The sequence below is a fragment of the Pan paniscus genome, chromosome 16, assembly GCF_029289425.2.
Source record: "Pan paniscus chromosome 16, NHGRI_mPanPan1-v2.0_pri, whole genome shotgun sequence".
NCBI lineage: Eukaryota > Metazoa > Chordata > Mammalia > Primates > Hominidae > Pan > Pan paniscus.
In genome coordinates this window covers 67,855,255-67,880,860 of record NC_073265.2, presented here as the reverse complement: position 1 = coordinate 67,880,860, position 25,606 = coordinate 67,855,255, and the positions used below count along the sequence as shown (strand labels likewise).

Here is a 25,606-nt window from a genome sequence, read left to right as displayed (position 1 = left end):
GGCTGGAGCTAAGAAGAGGCTTCCTAGGTGGTGAGCAGGGGAGGAGGTGAGGGGTGGATCCAACCATGTCAGGCTTTGAGGGCCCAAGAGTGGTAAGAAGCCAGGTTTTAGAGACAAAAACAGGTCCCTAGGGAGACAGAAAATGCTTTCTATTCCTTCTGGACACCAAGAAACAAAGCACAAGTTAAATCCTCAGTAGCTACTCACTTCTCTAGTGCTGGATGGGACTTTCTGCTCCACTGCAAAGAGCTCAATCTGGCCCTGCCCTGTGCAGCACAAGGGGGCAAAACTCCTTAGGCTAAATCACAGGTGCTTTGGTTTTTAAAACTTGACTGAAGGACTTGGGTGACTGATGGGTGAGCAAGAAGAAAGTTGTTTGGATTCATGGGTGCACATTTAGGCAGTTTCAATATTCCATGTATGAATGCGACTGTGATGCATATTGATGCATTCATTTTGCACATCTGATTATTTCTTTAGGATCTATTTCTAGAAATAAAATTTCTGGTACAAACAGATGGGGCATTTTTAGGGCTTTGGCCCTACAGAACAGTTGTTCCAGTTTACAGCCCCAGCAGCGGATAAGTGTCTGTTTACTCAAACTCTTCCCTGTCCAGCTGTCATTATATCTTTTTTATCTCTGCCAATTCAGCAGGAAAAAGAGGTATCTTGTGGTTTGAGTCCTCTCCTCCTCTTCCTCCTCCCTTTTTAAGACAGGGTCTCGCTTGGTCACCCAGGCAGGAATGCAGTGTCTCAATCATAGCTCACTGAAGCCTGGATTCAGGCAATCTTTCTGCCTCAGTCTCTGGAGTAGCTGGAACTACAGGTGTGCATCACCATGCCCAGCTAATTAAAAAAATTTAAAAAAACTTGAGAGTTTTTTGTTGTTGTTGTTGCGGTGGCTCATGCCTGTAATCCAAACCCTTTGAAAGGCTGAGGCAGGCAGCTTAAGTCCAGAACTTTAAGACCAGCACGAACCACATGGTGAATACACAAAATACAAAAATTAGCTGGTTGTGGTGATGTGCACCTGTAGTCCCAGCTACCTGGGAGGCTGAGGCAGAAGGATCGCTTGAGCCTGGGAAGCAGAGGTTTCAGTGAGCCATGATCGCGGCACTGCACTCTAGCCTGGGTGACAGAGTGAAACTGTCTCAAAAAAAATTTTTTTTTTTTTTTTGTAGGTATGGGGTTTCACTTTGCTGCCCAGGCTGGTGCTGGACTGCTAGCTCCAAGCAATCCTCATACCTCGGCTTCCCAAAGTGCTGGGATTACAGGCGTGAGTCACTGCGTGTGGCCACATTTCTTTTATTGTTCTCATGGTTACAGTTGTTTCATATATTTACTGGTCATTTCTTCTTTTTTATTTTTTGAGATGGAGTCTTGCTCTGTCACCCAGGCTGGAGTGCAGTGGCGTGATCTCGGCTCACTGCAACCTCCGTCTCCCAGGTTCAAGAGATTGTCCTGCCTCAGCCTCCTGAGTAGCTGGGACTACAGGTGCCTGCCACCATGCCTGGCTAATTTTTGTATTTTTAGTAGAGATGGGGTTTCACCATGTTGGCCAGGCTGGCCTTGAACTCCTGACCTCAGGTGGTCTGCCCACCTCAGCCCCCCAAAGTGCTGGGATTACAGGCATGAGCCACCGCGCCCAGCCATATCTACTTATTTTTAAACTACATATTCATGCCCTGTGCCCATTCCTATTGGGAATATGTCTTTTTCCTATTGATTTGTACCGATATTAACTCCCTGTCTGACATACATTAAATTCTCCCGATTTATCATTTGCTTATTAATTTTATGACATTTTTGTATCATAAATCTTTTTGCAGTCACATTTCCAATCTTTCCTTTATGGTTTCTATTTCCATGTTAAACTTAGGATGGCCTCCCTCACGTTGACATTATATAAATGTTTTCTTCTATTTCATTCTATTTTCCTTGTTTATATTTAACTATTTGTCCCATTTGGAATTTATGTTAGCATGCGGTTTGAAGAAAGATCAAATCCTTAATTTTTTCAGCCATATTTATTTCCTCTCCATTTTGAAATGCCAAATGTGTCATTTGCTAAATATTTAAAGTATACGTGGGACTTCTGGGCTTTCTACTACATGACATTGGTATATCTTTTATAACTGTTATAGCCCCCTACATTCTTTTTTTCTTTCAGTATTTACTTGATTTTTCTCTCCATTTACCAGTGATTTTAAAATGAATTTACCAAGTTCACTACCACACTCCCTTCTAACAATTCCTTTAGGACCTTGACTGGAATTTATAAATTAACTTTAAGATAACTTCCCTTGCAATGATAATTGTCCCATCTCTTGGCTTCAACGCCCCACATTAGAGCATGTTTACAAAGAGCCAAGGTCAAAGCGGTGCATCCAGCGGGTTCCTGTCCCTGCCGGGAAGCACAAGTTCCTCCCTGTCCCCTGCCCACCCTGCTGGCTCTGGCAGGCCTTGAAAGGCCCATTAGGAAGAGACCATTCCTCCTTCTTCATTAACACCTGTGCTCTGGGGACCAGACCAGAAGTTCTAGGAAGAGGAAAGTCCTTTCCTCACCTCTCCCCACATACCATGCGCTCCCCTCAACAATGTGGGGAGCAGCTGCAGATTCACCGTGTCCTGCCCCCACCCCAGCATAAGCACCTAGAGATGGAGTCACTGGGGCTTCAGGGGGAGGGAGGGACTTGCCTGCCACATCCTGGGGTCCTGACTGGGTGGGCTTTCCCGGGAGACCAAGAACACAGATGTTCTGATGTTCTTTCTTTATCATATTGATGAGGGAGGAGGGTGGGTGTTGAGAAGTTAAATGACAATTTACGAGAGTCAGTTACAAGTGAGGATAAGCACAGCTGTCCCAACTGCAGCCTCCTGTTTCTCTCCTCTGCCTACCCCACCCCACTCCCACCTCCACGGCCCTCTATAAACTGTGTCAGGTGGACCTTGGTAACATCACCCGGGGCTTGTTAGAAATTAGAAACCTGGCTTTCCGGAACTGGCCGAGCAGGAGGCACCATCATGGGAGTTGACATCCGCCCCAACAAGGACCAAAAAACGTTCCGCGCAAGGAGCCCAAGAGCCAGGATATCTACCTGAGGCTGTTGGTCAAGCTGTACAGCTTTCTGGCCAGACAAATCAACTCCATATTCAACCAGGTTGTACTGAAGAGGCTGTTTATGAGTCGCACCAACCGGTCACTCTGGTGTTCAGATGATCCGGAAGATGAAGCTTCCTGGCCGGGAAAACAAAATGGCCGTGGTCTTGGGGACCATAATGGATGATGTGCGGGTTCAGGAGGTTCTCAACCTGAAGGTGTGTGCACTGTGTGGGACCATCCGGGCTGCTGCCGCATCCTCAGGGTGGGGCAGGGGGCAAGATCCTCACTTTCGACCAGCTGGCCCTGGACTCCCCCAAGGGCAGCAGCACCGTTCCGCTCTTTGGTTCTCTCAAGGGCCAAGAGGTGTACCGGCATTTCGGCAAGGCCCCAGGAACGCCGCACAGCCACACCAAAGCCTACGTCCGCTCCAAGGGCCGGAAGTTCAAGCGCGCCAGAGGTCAAAGGGCCAGCCGAAACTACAAAAACTAACCCTGGCGCCTACCCTCTTATTAAAAAGATTTTGGATGAAGAGAGAAAGAGAGAAAAGGAAAGAAAGAAATGTGGACCCCACCCTTGTCCTGCTGAGTCAGAAACTGCGTTTCAATCAAATCCCCAGGCAATTGTGTGCACGTGAAAGTTTGAGAAGCCAGGATCCCAAGACTCACCTGAGCTGGATGGAGCTCACAGCAACCGCTGAGATAATTACCCACCCTAGCCCCGCCTCTCTTGGGACAAGCCTGACCTCAGGAGTAGGGCCTGGGCCCAGGCCAGGGCAAAGCCGAAAAGTGAAAGAACCAAAGCTTCTCTCAGACACCAGGTGCATCAGAAACCAGCCTATTTCCTGCATCGACGGCTGTGTGGAGTGATGGACAAGCATGAGTGTGACACACACTTGGGTTCCAGTCGTCGCACTGACCCTTACAGGGACTGTGACATGGGGCCCTCTATGAGCCTCCGCCGACTTACCTGTCAAATGGCAAGAACTACACCACCTCACAGACCTGATGGGAAAGCAGAGGTAAGTTTAGCAAATGTCCAGAAGAGTGCCACGTCATAGTAGGTTTTTACTAGAAAAGAGAATATTGATGCAGGGCAGGTGAGCCCCAGAATCGGGGCTTAGCCCAGGAGGGTTTTTGGCTTCTCCCAGGAAAGAGTTTAAGGGTGAGCCAGTGCTGTTAGCAACTTTTATTGAAGCTGCAGTGTACTGCAACAGCAGAGGGACTGCTCCTTGTGGGACAGGGCTACCCCATAGGCAGTGTGCCAAGAGTAGCAGCTCACAGGCAGTTTTGTAGTCATATTTATATTCACTTTTTTTTTTTTTTTAAGACGGAGTCTTGCTCTGTTGCTCAGGCTGGAGTGCAGTGGCGTGATCTCGACTCACTACAGCTTCCGCCTCCCAGGTTCAAGCAATTTTTCTGCCTTAGCCTCCTGAGTAGCTGGGATTACAGGTGCACACCAACACGCCTGGCTAATTTTTGTATTATTAGTAGAGAAGGGGTTTCACCATGTTGGCCAGGCTGGTCTTGAACTCCTGGCCTCAAGTGATCCACCTGCCTCACCCTCCCAAACTGCTGGGATTACAGGCATGAGCCACCGCACCCATCATCATCTCTAGCTTGGACTCCTGTGAGCCTCCTCACTGGTTCCCTGCTCCCACATTGAACCCCTAGACTCTTGTCTTCATCCAGCAGCTAAAACAAGCCAATTAAAGCAATCATGTCACATCCCTCCCTGCTTAAAACTCTCCAGAAGAAACTAAACCCTTTTCCTAATTTGAAGACCTTAAATGATGATTCCTGCCTCACTATCTCTGTCTAACCATATTTTAGGCTGTTCTCCTTGTTCACACAACATCAGCCTCACATGCCAAGACTGTCCCTCTGTGACTTTGCCATCTCCTACTCTGTCTGCCTATAATATTCTTCTCCCAGAGTAGGGTTGGTTCCTTCTGGTCATTCAGGTCTCAACTCAAATGTCACCTCCTCAGAGAGCTAGGGTACCCCTTCCCTGTCACCCTGCAGCACATCACTCTGTTTTGTTTTCTCTAGAGCCTTCACCGCCACAAGCAGCAGTGATCCTGTATGTTTCTTTTTCTTTCTTTCTTTTTGAGGCAGGGTCTTTCTCTGTTGCCCAGGCTGGAGTGCAGTGGCGTGACCTCAACTCACCTCTGTCTCCCAGTCTCAAGTGATCCTCCCACCTCAGCCTCCTGAGTAGCTGGGACTACAGGCATGAACCATCATACCCAGCTAGTGTTTGTTTGTTTGTTTTGGAAGAGATGGGCTTTAACCATGTTGCCCAGGCTGGTCTCAAACTCCTGGGCTGAAATGACCCACCTGCTTCAGGCTCCCAAAGTGCTGGGACTCCAGGCATGAGCTACCCTCACCTGGCCCCTATTTCTTTAATTGGTCATTGTCTCCCCATCTTACACCCCCACCACCCATAGAATGAGGGAGAATAAGGATTTTGTTTTGTCCACTACTGTATCCCTAGGACTTAGAACAGTGACTGGGACATAGTACATGCTCAGTTAATGTATGTGACTAAAGTAATAAAGATGCTTACTCTTCACCCTCCTTTCTGCTGCCTTCCTGCTGAACTGTGTGCAGCAGCTGGCTATATACCACATCAGCCCAGAGCAGTGTTTATAACAGAGGTTTTCAGGCATCTCCTCTCCTTCAGATGCATGAATTAGAATTTCTGGGGGAGGGTCTTGGGAATTTTTATTTGGAGGCCACTGCTTTAGATAACCAAGAATTGGTTCAGGTCAGGGCCTAGCAGAAAGGCTTTTTTTTCCCCCTCTTCAAAATCTTGTAGCTGTGCTTTCAAGAGGACATTGATAGCTTCATCCTGGTATGCAGGAAGCACTTAAGAACTATTAGTTGGAAAGAAGATGAAATGAAATATGTACTTAGTTATTACAACTTTCTTTTTTCTTTTTTTCCAAGACACCAAGGGCAAGTAATTACAACTTTCTTGATGCAGTAGAGGAATCACTGATCTGGGGACCAAGAGGACTGGGTTTGTCCCCCAGTTGTTGCTGCTTCCTAGGGAGGGCAGTCTCTGAGCCCCAGATTTCTTATCTATAAAAAGGGACAAATAGTACTTAGACAATGGAGTTATTTCATTCATTCATTCATTCAAACATTTATTATCTGCATTCTAGGACTGAGCCACGGCCCAGGTGATATAGAAATAAACAAGAGGCTAGGCGTGGTGGCTCACACCTGTAATCCCAGCACTTGGGAAGGCCAAGGTGAGTGGATCACCTGAGGTCAGGAGTTCAAGACCAGCCTGGCCAACATGGTGAAACCCCATCTCTACTAAAAATACAAAAATTAGCCAGGCATGGTGGCAGGCACCTGTAATCTCAGCTACTCGGGAGGCAGAGGCAGGAAAATATCTTGAACCCAGGAGGCAGAGATTTCAGTGAGCTGAGATCACGCCACTGCACTCCAGCCTGGGCAACAGTGAGACTCCTTCTCAAAAAAAAAAAAAAAAAAAAGAGAAACAAGAGACAGTCATTGTGAGGAATAATGATATATGTGTCCCCAGAATCAAAAGTGCCCCACCCTCTTCCCTGCTTGTAGCTGGTCTCAGTGAGGTCCCAGAGCAACACAGGAGAAAGGACCTGCTCTGATACAGAGTCTGATGGAACTTTATTTAAATCATGATGCCTCAGCCAGGCGCGGTGGCTCAGGCCTGTAATTCCAGCACTTTGGGAGGCCGAGGCGGGCAGATCGTGAGGACAGGAGATCAAGACCATCCTGGCTAACACGGTGAAACCCGTCTCTACTAAAAATACAAAAAATTGCCGGGCGTGGTGGGGAGTGCCTGTAGTCCCAGCTACTCGGGAGGCTGAGGCAGGAGAATGGCGTGAACCCGGGAGGCTGAGCTTGCAGTGAGCCGAGATCGTGCCACTGCACTCCAGCCTGGGTGACAGAGCGAGACTCCATCTCATAAATAAATAAATAAATAAATATGCCTCTAGCATTATGGGAACAGGCATGAGACATCCCAAGCCAGCTCAAAGGAGTTAACTTTCTTCAAAACTTATATAGAGTAAATTCACTTTCTATGCTACCAATCTTCATTCACTCATCCATACAACAAATATTTACTGGATATTCACTACTATTCCTATTAGGTGTTGTGCAGCTGGTGGAGGAGGTTGCCATTTACAGTAAAGGAAACATTGGATAAGAAACAGGTTTGAGGCTGGCCGCAATGGCTCATGCCTGTAATCCCAGCACTTTGGGAGGCCAAGGTGGGCAGATCACTTGAAGTCAGGACTTTGAAACCAGCCTGGCCAACATGGTCTCCACTAAAAATACAAAAATTAGCCAGTCGTGGGGGCATGTGCCTGTAACCCCAGCTACTCAGGAGGCTGAGGCAGGAGAATCACTTGAACCTAGGAGGCAGAGGTTACAGTGAGCCAGGGTCGTACCACTGCACTCCAGCCTGGGTGACAGAAACTGTCTCCAAAAAAAAAAAAAGAAGAAAAACAATTGGAGGGAAGATTGTGAGTTTCATTCTAGAGAAGCTGAGTTTAAGGGCTTATGAGAGATACATGCCTGGAACTTAGGGCAGATGCCTGGTCTCCAGGGTACAGAAGATATTGTAAGCTATGCATGCAGGTGTGCTAGGGAGAGAATGTAGAATAAGAGGGCCCAGGGCCTTCAATCTTTTTCCACTGCAGGATCTGCCCCAACTCTCACCACCAGAATAACCCAAACCCCGTATTGGAAAGTGAGAGGTATAATTAAGGGAATCAGAAGAAGAGAGGTTTTTATGCCTGTCTCTGGAGTCTTATTAGTCATTCTGCTCTTCTTTCAGCTTTTTGACATCTTATCTTCTACAGCGTTTGCCAATGAGTGCTGCAGGAATTCCCCGTATATCTGGGTGCTCCCAACATCCCTGTTGTGAAACGAAGGAGAGTTCATCATAAAAGTTTTTAGCAGCAAATTTTTTTTTTTTTTGCTTTGTGTTACTTTATTCTACAAGTGATTTTTATTTACTTATTTGCACAAATTTATGGGGCATGTGTGAAATTTTGTTACATGTATATAATGCATAGTGATCAAGTCAGTATTTAGGCTGTCCATCTCATGAGTGTAGTACATTTTTGTTTAACCCTAGTCACCCTACTATGCTATCAATCATTGAATTTATTCCTTTTTTTTTTTTTGAGACAGAGACTTACTCTCTTGCCCAGGCTGGAGTGCAGTGGTGCAATCTCAGCTCACTGCAACCTCCACCTCCCGAGTTCAAGCAATTCTCCTGCCTCAGCCTCCCAAGTAGCTGGGACTACAGGTACATGCCACCATGCCCAGATAATTTTGTATTTTTAGTAAAGATGGGGTTTCACCATGTTGGCCAGGCTGGTCTCAAACTCCCGACCTCAAGTGATCCGGCTGCCTTGGCCTCTGAAAGTGCTGGGATTACAGGTGTGAGTTATCGCACCCAGTCTTGAATTTATTCCTTCTAACTGTATGTCGGAGCAAACAATTTGAAAGTGAAATTTTGAAAATCTCATTTAGAGTGGCACCAAAAATTTTATAAAATACCTAAAAATAAATCTATCAAACCTCTACACTGAACACTATAGAACATTGTGAAATTGAAGAGGAACTAAATAAATGGAGAGATATGCCATGTTTTGTATTGGGAGACACAGAATTGCCCAATATGATAATTCTTTCCCAATTTGTCTATATACTCAATGTAATTCCAATCAAAATTTTCAGCAGGCATTGTTGTGTTTCTTTTTTTCAGAATTTGAAAAGTTGGTTTTAAAATGCATATGAAAATGTACAGGACCTAGAGTAACTAAAACAATTTTTGTTTTGTTTTTGAAACAGGGTCTCGCTCTGTTGCTCAAGCTGGAGTGTGGTAGCACCATCGTGGTTCACTGCAGCCTTGACCTCCCCTGGATCAAGCGATCCTCCTACCTCAGCCTCCCAAGTGGCTGGGACCAATAGGTAAGTACCACCTCATCCGGCTAATTTTTTCTATTTTATATACATATGTAATTATATGTGAGATATATATAGATATAGATATATAGATATATATAGATATGTAACGTATATATGCACAAAATTAGCCAGGTGTGGTGGTGTGCAGCTGTAGTCCCAGCTGCTAGGATAGGGAGGCTGGGAGGTGGGAGGATCGCTTGAGCCTGGGGGGTTGAGGCTGCAGTGAGCCATGATCACGCCACTGCACTCCAGTCTAGGTGACAGAGCAAGTCTCACTCTCAAAAAAAAAAAAAAAAAAGTATGTACTGTATAATTTTGTTCATACAAAATTCTAGAAAGTACAAACTAATCTATAGAGACAGAAAGCAGATCAGCCTGGGACAGGATTGGAGGGAGCGGTGGATGACAAAGGGGCATGAGAAAACTTTGGGGGATTACGGAAATGTTTGCTGTCTGAATTTTGGCTTCATGAGTGAACACAAACAACACTAATCAAGTTGTACATTTTTAAAATGTGTAGTTGATTGTACTCCAGTTATCCGTCCATAAAGTTGGGGTGGGGGGAACTCTTAAAACCAGGTGAAATAAATCTATACCATTTAGAAATTAGAACAGTGGCTCCATTTGGGAGGGTGGGGACCTGGAGGAAGTACAGGGGGTCTTTTGGGGTGCTGGTAATGTCTGCATCTTGAGCTGGATGCTGGTTACACAGGTGTGTTCAGTTTGTGAAAATTCATTTAGCTGAACATTTATTTGTGAACTATTCTATACATATATCTCAATTAAAAGTTTTTTTTAAAAAGCTCTTTCACCAGACCTTAGATGAGTGCTGTAGTTACAGACAGTATAGGGATGATCTGGACTCCAGAATCTGCCTGTCTGGATTTCACATTGCCTATTTTTCACAGCACGTACACGGAAGATACTCTTGATCTCCCTACTTAACAGATGAAAAACATGAGGCACAGAGAGGTTAAAGAGTTTGCCCAGGGTTACACAGCTAGGAAGCTGCAGATTGCAAGCCCAGGACACATGATGCTGTGACTCACCTCTGCAGTCTCTCCTAATCCAGGCTTTACCTGATACACTTAGCATAGTGCTCAGCAGATGGAAAAGCACTGAATGCATGTTCTTTGCTGTCATTGTTATTGTTTAAGGTGTCTCCATCGAAAATACTTCCAACAAAGGAAACAGAAGGAAATCAGACCCCATCAGGGCAGACTTAAAAATCAACATCTGCCCTTACGTGGAGCACCCAGCAATGTTACCTCAATTCTCTTTGAGTATTAGGCTTTCCCAGCAACGTGCCAAAACCCTGGTACGGAGCATTAGGCTTCTTCTCTCCCTGGTAAGTTCATCCAGAGGAGGGATCTTGGCTTCATCCATCCCTGAAGCACATGGCCTGGCACAGATCTGGGTCTTTATGCTATGTGAACAAGTGAAAGGGGGAATTGGAAGAGACAGGTTCTCAGGTCCCTTTTTAGCCCCTGAGGGTCTGGAGTCCTTGAAGCCATTGAGATTCCTCTGCACAGCCTTTCATCCTGGAGCCCATTGCAACCTATCCCTTCCATGGTGCTGGAGATGGTAAGTGCTCTGGACAGCAGATGCTGAGATGTAGTTAAGAATGGGAGAGGGTTCAGTGGGGACCAGTAATTACTGTAAATGATAAGAGGAGGAGGTAGCTGGATTGGGCAGGGGAAGACTTCAGATTGCCATGCAGATCTAACAGAGTTTCAGCCCCCGCAACAGGAGGACTTGGAGTTTGAGTTGAGCAAAAATGGCAGGCCCTAGGACTCTCGCTGTGCTCAGTAGTTGGTTTGGGGGCTGGCCAGGAAAAGTGTGGCCTCTACCTCAAAAGCTGAGGTAAAGCCTGAAGATGCTAGCCACTGGAGGCAGGCAGCTAACTGCATTTTTGCAGCTAGGAGATTTGAATATCTCTGCAGTGGTCACAGTCACAAAAGGGAAGAAAAACACCCAGCAGGTTTTCCACCAGCACTGCCAGCCTTTGCCTGGCTGTCAACGGACAGCTGGGGAGCCAGGTGAGGCAAGCTATGGAGAATCAAATATGGAGTATGGAGTAAGGAGGTCCTTCAATGAGGAGACCATAAAGATTGAGAGGAATCAGGGCCGGCTTTTCCAAGATGAGTCCTGAAAGCCCAGATGCTTCTGATTAGCAGGAAGGAGGGAGGAGGTGATTCAGGACAAGGTAGAGTGAACCCTTTAGACTTAAAGCCAGAATTTGAAACAGCTTAATGTCCTGCCTCCCTCAGAACTTTGAGGTGGAAGTACACATCATTAGTTATGACTGATTGAGGAAGCAACAGTCAGGATTACATTGTAAAAGGATCATGCAACTATTAAGCACCTACTGAATTCCCATCTGTTATAAAGGAGACAAGAGAAAAAAGAAGGAAGGGGTGGTGTGCTATCTGCTGAGGCTTTCATTATCCCATTTAAGCCTCAGACCAAGCCTATGAGCGGGGTGACAACTATCACCCTCTTTTTATAGATGGAAAAAGCAAGCCTCAAAAATGTGAGATAACTTGCCCACCACAGCTGCTAAGTGGCCAAACAGATTTGAGGCCAAGTCAATCCAACCATAAGTTTTTATAATTTCTCCCATTCCACCACCACCCCTAGTGCCGCCATCATTTCTGAGCACTTATTGAGTGCCAAATCACTGCGACATGCTCTACCCACATTACCTTGTTGAAGCATCAGGACAGCCCTTATAGATGAGGAAAAGGAGAAAGTAGCTAGTCCAGGGTTACGGAGCTCCAAAATGGCAGAACCAAAATGGGTACCCTTGTCTGTTGACCTCACTACCTTCATTACCATCTATAGATGGAAAGTCGTGGAGTCACCAGGCCGGAAGTGCTGTGGAGGAAACTCACTCCAATCTGCTGCACGAAGAGAGGATTCTCTGAGACTGAGCAAGGTATCAGGCCAGCAGCAGGCACTGAGATACCACCAGCCCAGATGATGAGGCCTCAGATGGTGCTGGCCAGAGGGGTGGGAACCAGCTGTTCCTTGTCTCAAGCCCTTCAGGTTGAGTGGCTGCACTCCACAAGGCCTCATGTCTGAGTCAGCCCTGACCCATGTCCTCAGGCCCCACTGGCAGAGCCACCAATGCTACTGGCTCTGTGGCCTCAGCTGCTGTGTGCCTCAGACATGGCAACCTATGACTCTGATCTATAAAGCAGCCAGTGATCTATAAAGCAGCCAGCGAAGGTTGAGGTTCAGCCTTGAGGCACACTGAGGTACACAGGTGGAAAGGGGAAGAGCAGAGAGCAGCAGGGCCTGGGAGACTGGCCCCACGACCCAGCAGAGGCCAGATACAGGCAGGAATTACTGCTCTACCTCCTGCTGCAGCTGTGGGCAAGTTACAAGTGAAGGACCTGTGGATTTTGCTGCTTGGTAATCATAGGTTCAAACTCCAGCTTCACCAAACTCCTTCCCTGTCAGCTTTCTCACTGGAAGATGGGGCAGTAGCTTCTTGTGAGGACAAAATGATGAAGTATCTAGCACCAAGTAGCTACCAGGTATATTGTGGCTTCCTCACCACCTGTCCTAAGAGATGAGGATCCAAGACCCTGCCCTGTCCCTGCAGCCCTTTTGGGCTCGTGTGGGGCAGATGTGACCCTTTTCAAAAAAAGTTCTGCTAAGGGGCTGAAGGAAGCAGGCCTTCTTCTGGAGCTGCCAAAGAAAGGAAGGCTACCCAGGGTGGGGGCATCCTGGTTCACTTGTGTTCCCAGGGCTCAGAGAGCACTTGCCGCTTACACCCTCCTTGATGGAAGTGTCAGGATTCAGTTAGGGAAGAAGCAGAACCATGTGAGTTATGGGCTAAGGGATTTATTGCACAATTAGACCTTACATGATTGTGGAGGGGCTGGGAAGTAGAGGTGTGGGGAGGGAGCTGGAGAGTCAGAGAAGGGGTCCACTTCTCGGTCAATCTGAGAAGCTGAAACATGTCCAGCTTCTGGTGGGACCACCAAGGGCAAGGCCCTGGAGAGGTCTCTGGGCAGCTGTGCCTTGCAGAGCTCCCACATCTGTGGGTCTGCACAAAATGCCTGTGGTAGACTTAGGGTCAGTGCAGGTCATATGGTCAGCAGTCGGGGAGAAGAGCTGGACTCAGGGCAGAGTGAGGACAAGCTGGCATTTGCCAGCACCACTACATCTGTCACTACTGAAACCAAGGGGTGAATTTGATCAGGTCTGCCTGCCACCCTGCTTGCTTTTGGCCGCTTGCTTTTTGTTTTGTTTTTGTTTTATCCATGAACCCTGAGGCCTTAGTCCACTGAAGGCTGAACCTCAACCTTCACTGGCTGCTTTATAGATCACTGGCTGCTTTATAGATGAGAGTCATAGGTTGCCATGGTCATGGTTGCTTCAGCTGTTTTTCAGGAACTTGGGCCAGCTCCTGTCCAGTTCAAACTGGTTGAGATCACTGACCCTTCAACTGGACCTGTGCCAATGCCCGAGAAAAGGTCCATTTTGATGTCAGAGGGCCAAATACTCCACCTTCAGATCATGCTAATGCCATCATTTTCTGCACTTACGCCCTATGAAATCTCACAAAGCCCGACTACACTTGCACGAAACAAACCTATGACTTCATTTTTCCCCGCTGCCAATCACCTCTCCCCACATCTTAGACCATCACACTTCCCTAGCCCATAAGCAACCCTAAGCCTTATCTCTGCGGAAGTGGATTTGAGAGCTGTTCTTCCCCCTCCTCGTTTGGTGGCCTTGTGCATAAATCAGGACCTGTGTCACAGTGATTGACTTGCTGTACACCGGCAGAATGGACCTAGACCTGGCCAGTGACACCGCTTGCGGCCACGGCCACCTTCAGACAGCAATGGCTGCCTCTTTCCTTCTGCCTTCCAAATCACACATAAATGCCCCTTTTGGCCAACTCTTCCTCTGTAAAGCTCCTCCTCAAGGGGCACCAGCACTGATGGGGAAGCCAGAGAAAGGCAGTTCAGGTTGGGGGTGAAAAGCCAGGAATGTGAAGACCAACTTCTGCTTGGCTCTTACTTCCTTAATTAGAGAGTCTGGAGCCCAAGGCATCAGCTACAGGTCTTAGGACAAACCCTGGGCCCAGGAAAACAGAGCTGGATGAATCCTTGGACACCATGAGATCTATCATCTCACTCCACAGATGGGGAAGTTGGGCTCTGACTCCTGCTGTCATTTGCGGCAGGTCCCAGGCTGCTAACTCCATCCTCTCTGGCCAGCACCACTGCAGTCTGGGCCTCAGCTAGTGGAGCCAACTAGGCTCACCCACTGCCAAAGCAACTGTAAGAAGGGCACACGACAGTCATGGGCAGAACCCCAGGCCAGGATGTCAGTCTCTCTGGCCTATGGACAATTGCTCAGCCTGCAGCTGGGGCCTGGCTAGGCCAGACAAGGGACCGGGTGCACAGCAGGGAGGGCGCCTGCCCATGTCCACAGCCATCCTCCTCCTGGGCACACTCATGAAAAGGCACTCCTTTAAAAAAACAAAATTGATAAAATATTTCAAACATACATAAATCTATAGGAACCCACATAACAAACACCTGGGAACCATTATCCGGAGTTGTTCAAATATACTCATATGTAGTCATATTTGCTTCAGACCTTCTTTTTTCATTTTATGAACTAAAGCAAATTTATTTATGAAATAAAACCCCCAGAACCTCCCCCCATGCTTATTTTTCTTCCCATCCCCAGAGGTAACCACTTCTCTGAATTTAGAGTTTATCACTCGTGCAATTTTATTCTTCTGCTACTTACGTGGGTATCTTTAAACATGTTTTTAAATGTTAGCTAATGTGTATATGTCCACGTATGTTATATGTGATTTGTACATATTCAAAACTTTTTTGCTTAACATTTTTAAAAGATTTTTGTTAATAATTGTGACTTTAGATCAAGGGTCAGCAAATTTTTTGTGTAAAAAGCCGTATAGCAGATATTTTAGGCTTTGCAGGCAACATGTGGTCTCTGTTGCAGTCTTTGCTTTGCATTGTTTTATTTTGTTTTTTTTTTATAGTGCTTTAATGTTATAAAAACCATTCTTCTTAGCTCCAGATTTGGCAGATGGGCGGTAGTTTGCTGGCCCCAGCTCCAGATCATATTGTATTATGTGAGTATCCCACAGTTCATTCCTCCGTTTTCTTGTTGATGGACATCTAAGTGGTTTCCAATTGTCACTACACAAGGGTGACTATGAGCATTATCATATAAATGAGTGTCTCTGGGGTACACACCGAGAAATGGAAGGGCTAGGCATTGGACGGAAGCATCTTTGACTTTACAATACATTATCAATTTCTCTCCAAACTGGCAGCCCCAGTTTACATCCCCAGCAGCAGTTGGCGAGTGCTCCTGCTGTTCCACATCCTTACTAGCACTTGCTATTATAGGGCTTTCAAAATAATATGAACTGCCAGGAGCGGTGGCTCACACTTGTAATCCCAGCACTTTGGGAAGCCAAGGCAGGAGGACTGCTTGAGCCCACGAGTTTGAGACCAGCCTGGGCAACATAGTGGGACCCAGTCTCTACAAAAAATCCCAAAAATTAGCCAGGTGTGGTGGCATGGTTGTGGTCTCAGCTACTTGGGAGGCTGAGGTGGGAGGATCACTTGAGCCTAGGAGGTTGATGCTGCAGTGAGCAGTGATTGTGCCACTGTATTCCAACCTGGGCAACAGAGTGAGACCCTGTCTCAAAATAACAATAAGATATCCACTTCTTTGTTTTTGTTTTTTTTTGAGACAGAGTCTCACTCTGTCGCCCAGGCTAGAGTGCAGTGGCACCGATCTCGGCTCACTGCAACTTCCGCCTCCCGGGTTCAAGCAATTCTGTGCCTCAGCCTCCTGAGTAGCTGGGATTACAGGCATCTGCCACCACACCTGGCTAATTTTTGTATTTTTAGTAGATACAGGGTTTCACCATGTTGGCCAGGCTGGTCTCGAACTCTTGACCTTGTGATCCATCCGCCTCGGCCTCCCAAAGTGCTGGGATTACAGGCGTGAGCCACCGTGCCCAGCCAACAATAAGAATATATTCTTACGCAGCAGAAGGAATAGATTCACCCCCACGCCTTTTCGTTTTCCTTTTTTTTTTTTTGAGACAAGTCTCGCTCTGTCGCCCAGGCTGGAGTGCAGTGGTGTGATCTCGGCTCACTGCAAGCTCCGTCTCTCAGGTTCATGCCATTCTCCTGCCTCAGCCTCCTGAGTAGCTGGGACTACAGGTGCCTGCCACCACGCCCAGCTAATTTTTTGTATTTTTAGTAGAGACAGGGTTTTACTGCGTTAGCCAGGATGGTCTTGATCTCCTGACCTCGTGACCCGCTTGCCTAGGCCTTCCAAAGTGCTGCGATTACAGGCATGAGCCACCTTGCCCGGCCCTATCACCCCCACGCCCTTTTATAAAGCACTAATCTCATCCATGAGGGCTCGCCCTTATGACTTAATCACTTCTTAAAGGCCCTACCTCTTCATACTATCATCTTGGCAATTAATTTGAATTTTGGGAGACACATTCAGACCATAGCAATACTCTTCATGAAAGGCCTTATGTATATTTTGCTAGATTTATTCTAAGGTTTTTGTTGCCATTGTGAATAGAATCTCTTTTTCTTTTTTTTTTTTAATTTATTTATTTTTATTGATCATTCTTGGGTGTTTCTCACAGAGGGGGATTTGGCAGGGTCATAGGACAATAGTGGAGGGAGGGTCAGCAGATAAACAAGTGAACAAAGGTCTCTGGTTTTCCTATGCAGAGGACCCTGCGGCCTTCCGTAGTGTTTGTGTCCCTGGGTACTTGAGATTAGGGAGTGGTGATGACTCTTAACGAGCATGCTGCCTTCAAGCATCTGTTTAACAAAGCACATCTTGCACCACCCTTAATCCATTTAACCCTGAGTGGACACAGCACATGTTTCAGAGAGCACAGAGTTGGGGGTAAGGTCACCGATCAACAGGATCACAAGGCAGAAGAATTTTTCCTAGTACAGAACAAAATGAAAAGTCTCCCGTGTCTACCTCCCTCTACACAGACATGGCAACCATCCGATCTCTCAGTCCCTTCCCCGCCTTTCCCCCGCTTCTATTCCACAAAACCGCCATTGTCATCATGGCCCATTCCCAATGAGCTGCCGGGTACACCTCCCAGACGGGGCGGTGGCCGGGCAGAGGGGCTCCTCACTTCCCAGTAGGGGCGGCCGGGCAGAGGCGCCCCTCATCTCCTGGACCGGGCGGCTGGCCGGGCGGGGGGCTGACCCCCCCACCTCCCTCCCAGACGGGGCGGCTGGCCAGGCAGAGGGGCTCCTCACTTCCCAGTAGGGGCGGCCGGGCAGAGGCGCCCCTCATCTCCTGGACCGGGCGGCTGGCCGGGCGGGGGGCTGACCCCCCCACCTCCCTCCCAGACAGGGCGGCTGGCCAGGCGGAGGGCTGACCCCCCCACCTCCCTCCCGGATGGGGCGGCTGGCCAGGCGGGGGGCTGACCCCCCCCACCTCCTTCCCGGACCGGGCGGCTGGCCGGGCAGAGGGGCTCCTCACTTCCCAGTAGGGGCGGCCGGGCAGAGGCGCCCCTCACCTCCCGGCCGGGGCGGCCGGCCGGGCGGGGGGCTGACCCCCCCACCTCCCTCTCGGACAGGGCGGTGGGCCAGGCGGGGGGCTGACCCCCCCACCTCCCTCCCGGATGGGGCGGCTGGCCGGGTGGGGGGCTGACCCCCCCACCTCCTTCCCGGACGGGGCGGCTGGCTGGGCAGAGGGGCTCCTCACTTCCCAGTAGGGGCGGCCGGGCAGAGGCGCCCCTCACCTCCCGGACGGGGCGGCTGGCCAGGCAGGGGGCTGACCCCCCCACCTCCCTCCCGGATGGGGCGGCTGGCCGGACAGAGGGGCTCCTCACTTCCCAGTAGGGGCGGCCGGGCAGAGGTGCCCCTCACCTCCCGGACGGGGCGGCTGGCCGGGCGGGGGGCTGACCCCCCCACCTCCCTCCCGGTCGGGGCGGCTGGCCTGGCAGGGGGCTGACCCCCCCACCTCCCTCCCGGACGGGGCGACTGGCCGGGCGGGGGGCTGACTCCCCCACCTCCCTCCCGGATGGGGCGGCTGGCCGGGCGGGGGGCTGACCCCCCCACCTCCCTCCCGGACGGGGTGGCTGGCCGGGCGGGGGGCTGACCCCCCCCACCTCCTTCCCGGTCGGGGCGGCTGGCTGGGCAGAGGGGCTCCTCACTTCCCAGTAGGGGCGGCCAGACAGAGGCTCCCCTCACCTCCCAGATGGGGCAGCTGGCCGGGCGGGGGGCTGACCCCCCCCACCTCCCTCCTGGATGGGGTGGCTGCCGGGCAGAGACGCTCCTCACTTCCCAGACGGGGTGGCTGCCAGGCGGAGGGGCTCCTCACTTCTCATATGGGGTGGTTGCCAGGCGGAGGGTCTCCTCACTTCTCAGACGGGGCGGCTGGGCAGAGACGCTCCTCACCTCCCAGACGGGGTCGCGGCCGGGTAGAGGCGCTCCTCACTTCCCAGACGGGGCGGCGGGGCAGAGGCGCCCCCCACATCTCAGACGATGGGCGGCTGGGCAGAGACGCTCCTCACTTCCTAGATGGGATGGTGGCCGGGAAGAGGCGCTCCTCACTTCCTAGATGGGATGGCGGCCGGGCAGAGATGCTCCTCACTTTCCAGACTGGGTAGCCAGGCAGAGGGGCTCCTCACGTCCCAGATGATGGGCGGCCAGGCAGAGATGCTCCTCACTTCCCAGACGGGGTGGCGGCCGGGCAGAGGCGGCAATCTCGGCACTTTGGGAGGCCAAGGCAGGCGGCATGCTTCGCCGGGTGGTCAGAGCTATTCGCCCATAGTCCGTAGCCCAGAGCCGGGGCTGCTCGGCTCTCCGTCCCGGGGGGCCGGGGCCGGGCTGGAGGCGTGCGAGCCTCTCACTGCCGCCTCCCAGCGCAGCCACCCGAGCCGCCGCCGCCGCCCGAGTCGTCAAAATTTTTTTCTCCCATTGTTAACCAACTAATTGTGTGGCCATCAGTAAGTTATTTCACCCTTCTGTGCCTCAATGTGTTTCTGTTCTTTAAAACAAAACCTGTTTTGCCTTCATTCCCTACTCTAAATCTCCCCCTTTTCTCTTCCCTCTTGCCCTTTCTTTCTCTGTATTTTTCTAGCCGCTTCATTGCTGCTGATTTTCTCCATTTCTCTTTTTCTTCTTGCTTCTCAGAATCTCTTTTTCTTTTTCTTTTTCTTTTTTTTTTTTTTGAGATGGAGTCTCTCGCTCTGTTGCCCAGGCTGGAGTGCAGTGGTGTGATGTCGGCTCAGTGCAAGCTCCACCTCCTGGATTCATGCCATTCTCCTGCCTCAGCCTCCTAAGTAGCTGGGACTACAGGTGTCTGCCACCACACCCGGCTAATTTTTTTTTTTCTTTTTTTGTATTTTTAGTAGAGACGGGGTTTCACCATGTTAGCCAGGATGGTCTTAATCTCCTGACCTTGTGATCTGCCCGCCTTGGCCTCCCAAAGTGCTGGGATTACAGGCGTGAGCCACTGCACCCGGCCGAATCTCTTTCTAATACATTTTCTAACTTGTTATTATTGATGTATAGGAATGCTAGTATCTCATTATCACTTCTGTGTCCATTCCCCTCACTCCTATCCATGGTAAACCTCTTCCTATGTTTGCAGGTCATTCAAGTTTTCTTTTCTATGAATTACATGTTCATATTGTTTGCCCACTTTTCTTTTGGTTGGTTGACTTTTTAAAATATTAATGTTTATATATATAAAATGTTTATATATATAATTCCTTAAATATTCTAGATATGTATCCTTTGATTATATGAATTGCAAATATCTTCTAATCTACGGTTTCTCTTTAAACTTCATTTGTGGTATGTTTGGTTGAATAGAAGTTTAAATACTTTAGTGAAGTCAAATCTATTACCATTTTTCTTTTGAGCTTATGCTTTTAATATTTTTTTCTCCTGAGACAGTGCCACTTTGTTGCCCAGGCAGGAGTGCAGTGGCTCAATCACAACTCACTGCAGCCTCAAACTCCTGGGCTCTAGTGATCCTCCCGCCTCAGCCTCCTAAGTAGCCAGGACTACAGGCACACACCAGCACACCCAGCTAATTTTTTATATAGAGAGAGGAGATGGGGTCTTGTTATGTCACCCAGGCTGGTCTGGAACTCCTGGGCTCAAGCAATCCTCCTGCTTCAGCCTCCCAAAATGCTGGTATTACAGGTATGAACCACCACACCCAGCCACTTTTAGTATTTTGTTTAGGAAATTACTTTCTACTTGTTATGGATTGAATATTTGTGTCCCCTCTAAATTTATATGTTGAAATCCTGGCCTCCAATATAATGGTGTTAAGAGATGGGGCCTTTGGAAAGTAATTAGGTCAGGAGGGTGGAGCTTTCATGATGGGATCACCACCTTCATAAGAAGAGATGCAGGAGAGTTGCCTCCTGTCTGTCTTGCTCTCTGCCATGTGAGGATACAAGAAGATGGCCCTCTGTGAACCAGGAGGTGGGCCCTCACCAAGAGCCAACCATGGTGGCACCCTGATCTTGGACATCTAGCCTCTAGAACTGGGAGAAATCAACGTGTGTTGTTTAAGCCACCCATTCTATGGCATTTTGTTAGAGCAGCCCACACTAAGACACTACCCCAGTCATAATGATATCCTCCTGTGTTTGCTTCTAAATGCTTTCAAAGTTTTGCTTTTCAAACTAAATCTTTAATGAACCTGGATTTTATTTTTGGTATGGTGTGAACTAGGGATCTAGTTGTATTTACTTCCCATATGGATAATCAATTGTCCCAACATCATTTTTAGAATATCCATCCTTTCCCCAATGATCTACAAGGCAACTTCTGTCTTATTTCAAGTTTCCATGTGTCATGGATCTTTTGCTGGGCTCCTGTTCTCTTCCAGTGGTCAATTTGTACATCCCCCTCGACATTTAACCATCCTGATTCCTATGACATTATCGTATGTACACAAATCTTAAACCTTCCATTACTCACTGACCTCTATGTCATTCATTTTTTTTTTTTTTTTGAGACGGTCCCACTCTGTCGCCCAGGCTGGAGTGCAGTGGCACAATCTTGGCTCACTGCAATCTCTGCCTCCCAGGTTCAAGTGATTCTCCTGCCTCAGCCTCCCAAGTAGCTGGGACTACAGGTGTGCGCCACCATACCCAGCTAATTTTTTTGTATTTTTAGTAGAGAAAGGGTTTCACCATGTTGGCCAGGATAGTCTCAATCTCTTGACCTCGTTATCCACCCGCCCCAGTCTCCCAAAGTGCTGGGATTACAGGGGTAAGCCACCGTGCCCGGCCTATGTCATTTTTATTCTTTAAAAATATATTCATTTGGGTTCTGCTTGAAGGAGAGCCTGAGTCAAGGATTTGGGTGCAAGCACTTTTTTAGAAGATGATTCCAGGAAGCAAGGTAAGAGGGTGAGAAGTGAGATAGGGAAGGGAAGAAAGTCAATAGATGGTACATTAATGAGCAGGTTGCCACAAAAGGTAACTGGGGCTCAATCTCACTGGGCCCTTCAGTTATTCCAGCTGAGCGGTGGTGAAGCTGTGGTATTTATCCACCAACTCCCTTTCTTCATGGCTGTTTTAAAATGCACTCAAGATTTTCATTAGATATGGCAAGACACACAGATATGGAAATGACTGTCCTGAAATAGAGTTTTTTATACTCAGAGGTCCCTAGAAACAAGAGACATGGCATGCCAGGCAGGGATACATGGGGAGGCACCAGGGTTGGTCAATAAGTAAAGGGAGCTGGGGGGAAATGTGGGCAAGAGCTTTATTTGTGGCATCCAAGAGAAAGGCAAGTCAAGCCAGGGTAAGCAGGCACAGGATTAGCTATTAATAGTTTAAATAATTTCACTTGGCTCCAGAGCATAGGGCTGTCCCTGGTTGTCTGGTTCATGGCCCTGGGATGACTAGGGCAGATGGACAATGGCCCAGTATAACAGTCTGATGAAGGAGGTGGCTGGGGGTGTGGGCTTCGGATTGGCTGGTTTGCGTATGGAAGGTGCATTTGCAGGTGAGTCCCTTACTGTCTCGGGGAGTTGGCTAGCCCTGGGAGGAACAGTCTCTCCAGGATCAGCAAGGCCTCAGCTGTCAAAACATCAGGAAATTCAGGAAATGAAAAGGCATGATGAATACACTGAGGGTGCTCTTAAAAGCATCAGCTCCCTGGCATATATGTGGTTGGCAATGCCAAGGGGTATGGAGAGGGCACCAGCGGTGTCTGCACACTGTTCTTGGCCCCTCAATTACTACATGAATTTTAGAATCAGCCTGTCAAGTTCCACAAAAAAATCTATTGGGATTTGTTTGAGAATTGCTTGAATTTATAGATTAATTTGGTGAGAAGTAATATGTTTATAGTATTGAGTCCTCCCATTCATAATATATATGGTCTATATTTCAATTTAGTCAGCTCTTCCTGAGTATTTTTGTATTTGTCTTAGGCCTTTTGTAGTGCTATAACAAAATACCAGAGACTGGGTAATTTACAAACAACAGAAGTTTATTTTCTCAGTTCTGGAGGTTGGGAAGTCCAAGATCAAGGCACCAGCAGGTACAGTGTCTAGTGAGGGCCTGGTATCTGCTTCCAAGATGGTGCCTTGAATGCTGGCTCCTCTGGAGGGGACAAATGCTATGTTCTCATGCAGCAGAAGGAACAGATAAACCCCCCACACAAGCCCTTTTATAAGACACTAATCTCATCTGAGGACTTGCCATTATGACTTAATCACTCCTTAAAGGCCCTACCTCTTAATATTATCTTGGCAATTAAGTTTTAACAAATGTGTTTTGGAAGACAGATTCAGACCATAGCAACACTCTTCATGAAAGGCCTTACGTATATTTTGCTAGATATATTCTAAGGTTTTTGTTACTATTGTGAATAGAATCTTTTTTTTTTTTTTTTTTTTTTTTTTTTTTTTTTGAGACAGAGTCTCGCTCTGTCATCCAGGCTGGAGTGCAGTGGTGCAATCTCCGCTCACTGCAAGCTCTGCCTCTTGGGTTCACACCATTCTCCTGCCTCAGCCTCCCAAGTAGCTGGAACTACAGGTACCCGCCACCATGCCCAGCTAATTTTTTTTGTGTGTGTGTGTATTTTTAGTAGAGACGAGGTTTCACCATGTTAGCCAGGATGGTCTCGATCTCCTGACATCGTGATCCGCCCGCCTCAGCCTCCCAAAGGCCTGGGATTATAGGCGTGAGCCACCATGCCTGGCCTAGAATCTCTTTTTCTATTTCATTTTCTCATTTGTTATTATTGATGTATAGGAATGCTAATAGGTTTTTTCTTTTTTTAAGATGATCTTGAATTCAACAACCTTGCTAACTCTTACTAGTCTTAACAATTTATCTGTATATTCTTTTGGATTTTCTGCATAGACAATCATACCTGCCTGCAAATACAGGTAGTTTTTTCTTTCCAATTTTAAAATTTTATTTCCTTCATTTCTATTATAGGTTGAATCACATACATTTCTGATGTTGGGCATCTCATAATCTTAAAAAAAATGGCAATTTCATATGTATTAACCTAACACATTGCCTAGGACCTCCAGTGCCATGTTCAAAAGAAACAGTGATAGAAGGCACCCTTGTCTACGTCCTAACTTTGATGGAAATTGCTTCTAAAGTTTTACCATTAATTATGATAATTGCTACACATTAAGAAAGATAGGGCCAGGCATGGTGTTGCATGCCTGTAATCCCAGCACTTTGGAAGGCTGAGATGGGAAGATCGCTTGGGCCTGGGAGGTGAAGATTGCAGTGAGCCAAGATCCCACCACTCCACTCAGGCCTGGGCAACAGTGAAACCCTGTCTCAAAAAAAAAACAAAAAAAAAAACCTAACTTGCTAATAGTGAATTATCTGATGTTGACTCTGCCCTTACGTTATTGTAATGAAACCTAATTCATCATGATGCATTGTTTGTGTGTGTGTACATTGCTGTATTCAACTTGGTATTATTTAAAATTTTGGAATCCATGTTCATAAAAGTTAATAGCTAACATTTATTTGGTTTTCTAGGTTCTGGGTATTGTTTAGTTACTTTACATGAATTATTTCATTTTATCCTAAAAGGCTTATTGTGAAGGTTATTTTCCCCCTTTATATATGAGGAAGTTAAGGCACACTGAAGGCAAATCATTTTGCCTAAGGTCACAGAGAAGATTAGTGGCACCAGAATACAAATCCGGATGCCTGGCTCCAGAAGCAATGCACTGGCCACTGCTCTGTGCTGTCTCTCTGTGACAAAGACCCATAATTCAGATTGTTCTATAATGTGTTTTCCTTGTACATCCTTGTTCTAGTTTTGTACCAAGATTATATTATTCTCAATAGATAATTAGCTCTTCTTTTTATTTAAAGAAAATACATGTCAAAGCTCTATAAAAACCTATTTCATCGTATCCCCTTTGCTAGCCTAACTTCTACAGTTCTGCAGTGGCCTCCATGTTTTATGTCCTTTCCAAGCTCCTGTCCTGGGTATATTGGGGATGTACACATCCAATAAAGCCAGGGATACAGACCACGGATCAGCAGCAGGCCTCCCGCTCCCAGCATCCTTTCAAGTACTGGCATAGACCCAAGCTCCCAGCTTCTAGCCAAGAGTCTTTTGGTCCCCACTTATCCCAAAGGACCTGCCACTGTCTTTGGTTTCCAAAGCCCAACAGGCTCCAGGCTCTTCAGTCTCCAACCACTTTGCATTTCTTTTCTGGTTTTGGTTCATGGAGATGATTATCCTATTTTCCAGCCTTGCCATGTCTTTATTTACTTTATATATCTTACCTATTACTGCTGCAGTTTGGAGAAGAGAGGATGCCCTCAATCCTAACTTCTCCAAAGCATCCCAAAGGGGAAGAAGTCCGCTTCACTTCAACAGTGTTGTTGTTGTTTTTAAAGACCATATGTCAACATGTCAGATTATAGCAAAATGACGTGGGGGGAGCAATATGAAAGCAAGACTGAGAGTCCTGGAGATAAGGTGGCAAAGCTGCCTTTTTACAGGCGGTTCCCTTAGACCCCGCCCTTCCTGTCTTGTTCCTCCAGTTGTCAGATTTGCCTGTTAGGGCCCACACAAGGGAGCAGGTATGAGGACTGGACTGAGAGAGAGTTGGAGAAGCTGCCAGAGGCCCTTCTAGATCCAGAATTGAGGCAGCAGTTCCCGAGGTGGGGGCTGTCCCCCCACCCGCAAGGGAATGTTACTGATTCCAAAAACGCGTCAAGGACACCCTGGCTAGTAGAGGGATGTGCTTGAATCACCTGAGCGGCCTCTGTTCAGCCCAGATTGGAAGGCCCATGGGGGAGGACGAGGCCAGCCCACTCCAGCCCCATTCCCTTCCTTTTAACTCTGCTCCTTCCCCAGCCCCCAAGCTGGGTGAGGGGCCCTGAGCTATCCACCCTTCCAGATTCCACTCACTTTTCCTAAGTGTCCTCCCTGCAAAGTCTGCAGAGAGCAGCGCTCCCTGGCGTCGGCTCACCCAGCAG

At 47.9% G+C, this 25,606-nt stretch overlaps 1 protein-coding gene and 1 pseudogene across 1 annotated transcript in view; both read left to right on the top strand.

Annotated features, from left to right (window-relative positions):
- The first annotated feature begins 681 nt into the window (after positions 1 to 681).
- Positions 682 to 25,606, top strand: part of CHRNB4 (cholinergic receptor nicotinic beta 4 subunit) — a 43,064-nt gene continuing 18,139 nt past the window's right edge. The window contains exons 1-3 of the mRNA XM_055098215.2: positions 682 to 4,121; positions 8,962 to 9,081; positions 15,151 to 15,211. Of these exons, the coding sequence (XP_054954190.1) occupies positions 15,166 to 15,211 (46 nt within the window). The 5' untranslated portion in view covers positions 682 to 4,121; positions 8,962 to 9,081; positions 15,151 to 15,165. The remainder of the gene's footprint in view (positions 4,122 to 8,961; positions 9,082 to 15,150; positions 15,212 to 25,606) is intronic.
- Positions 3,025 to 3,592, top strand: LOC100991814 (large ribosomal subunit protein eL18-like; annotated as a pseudogene).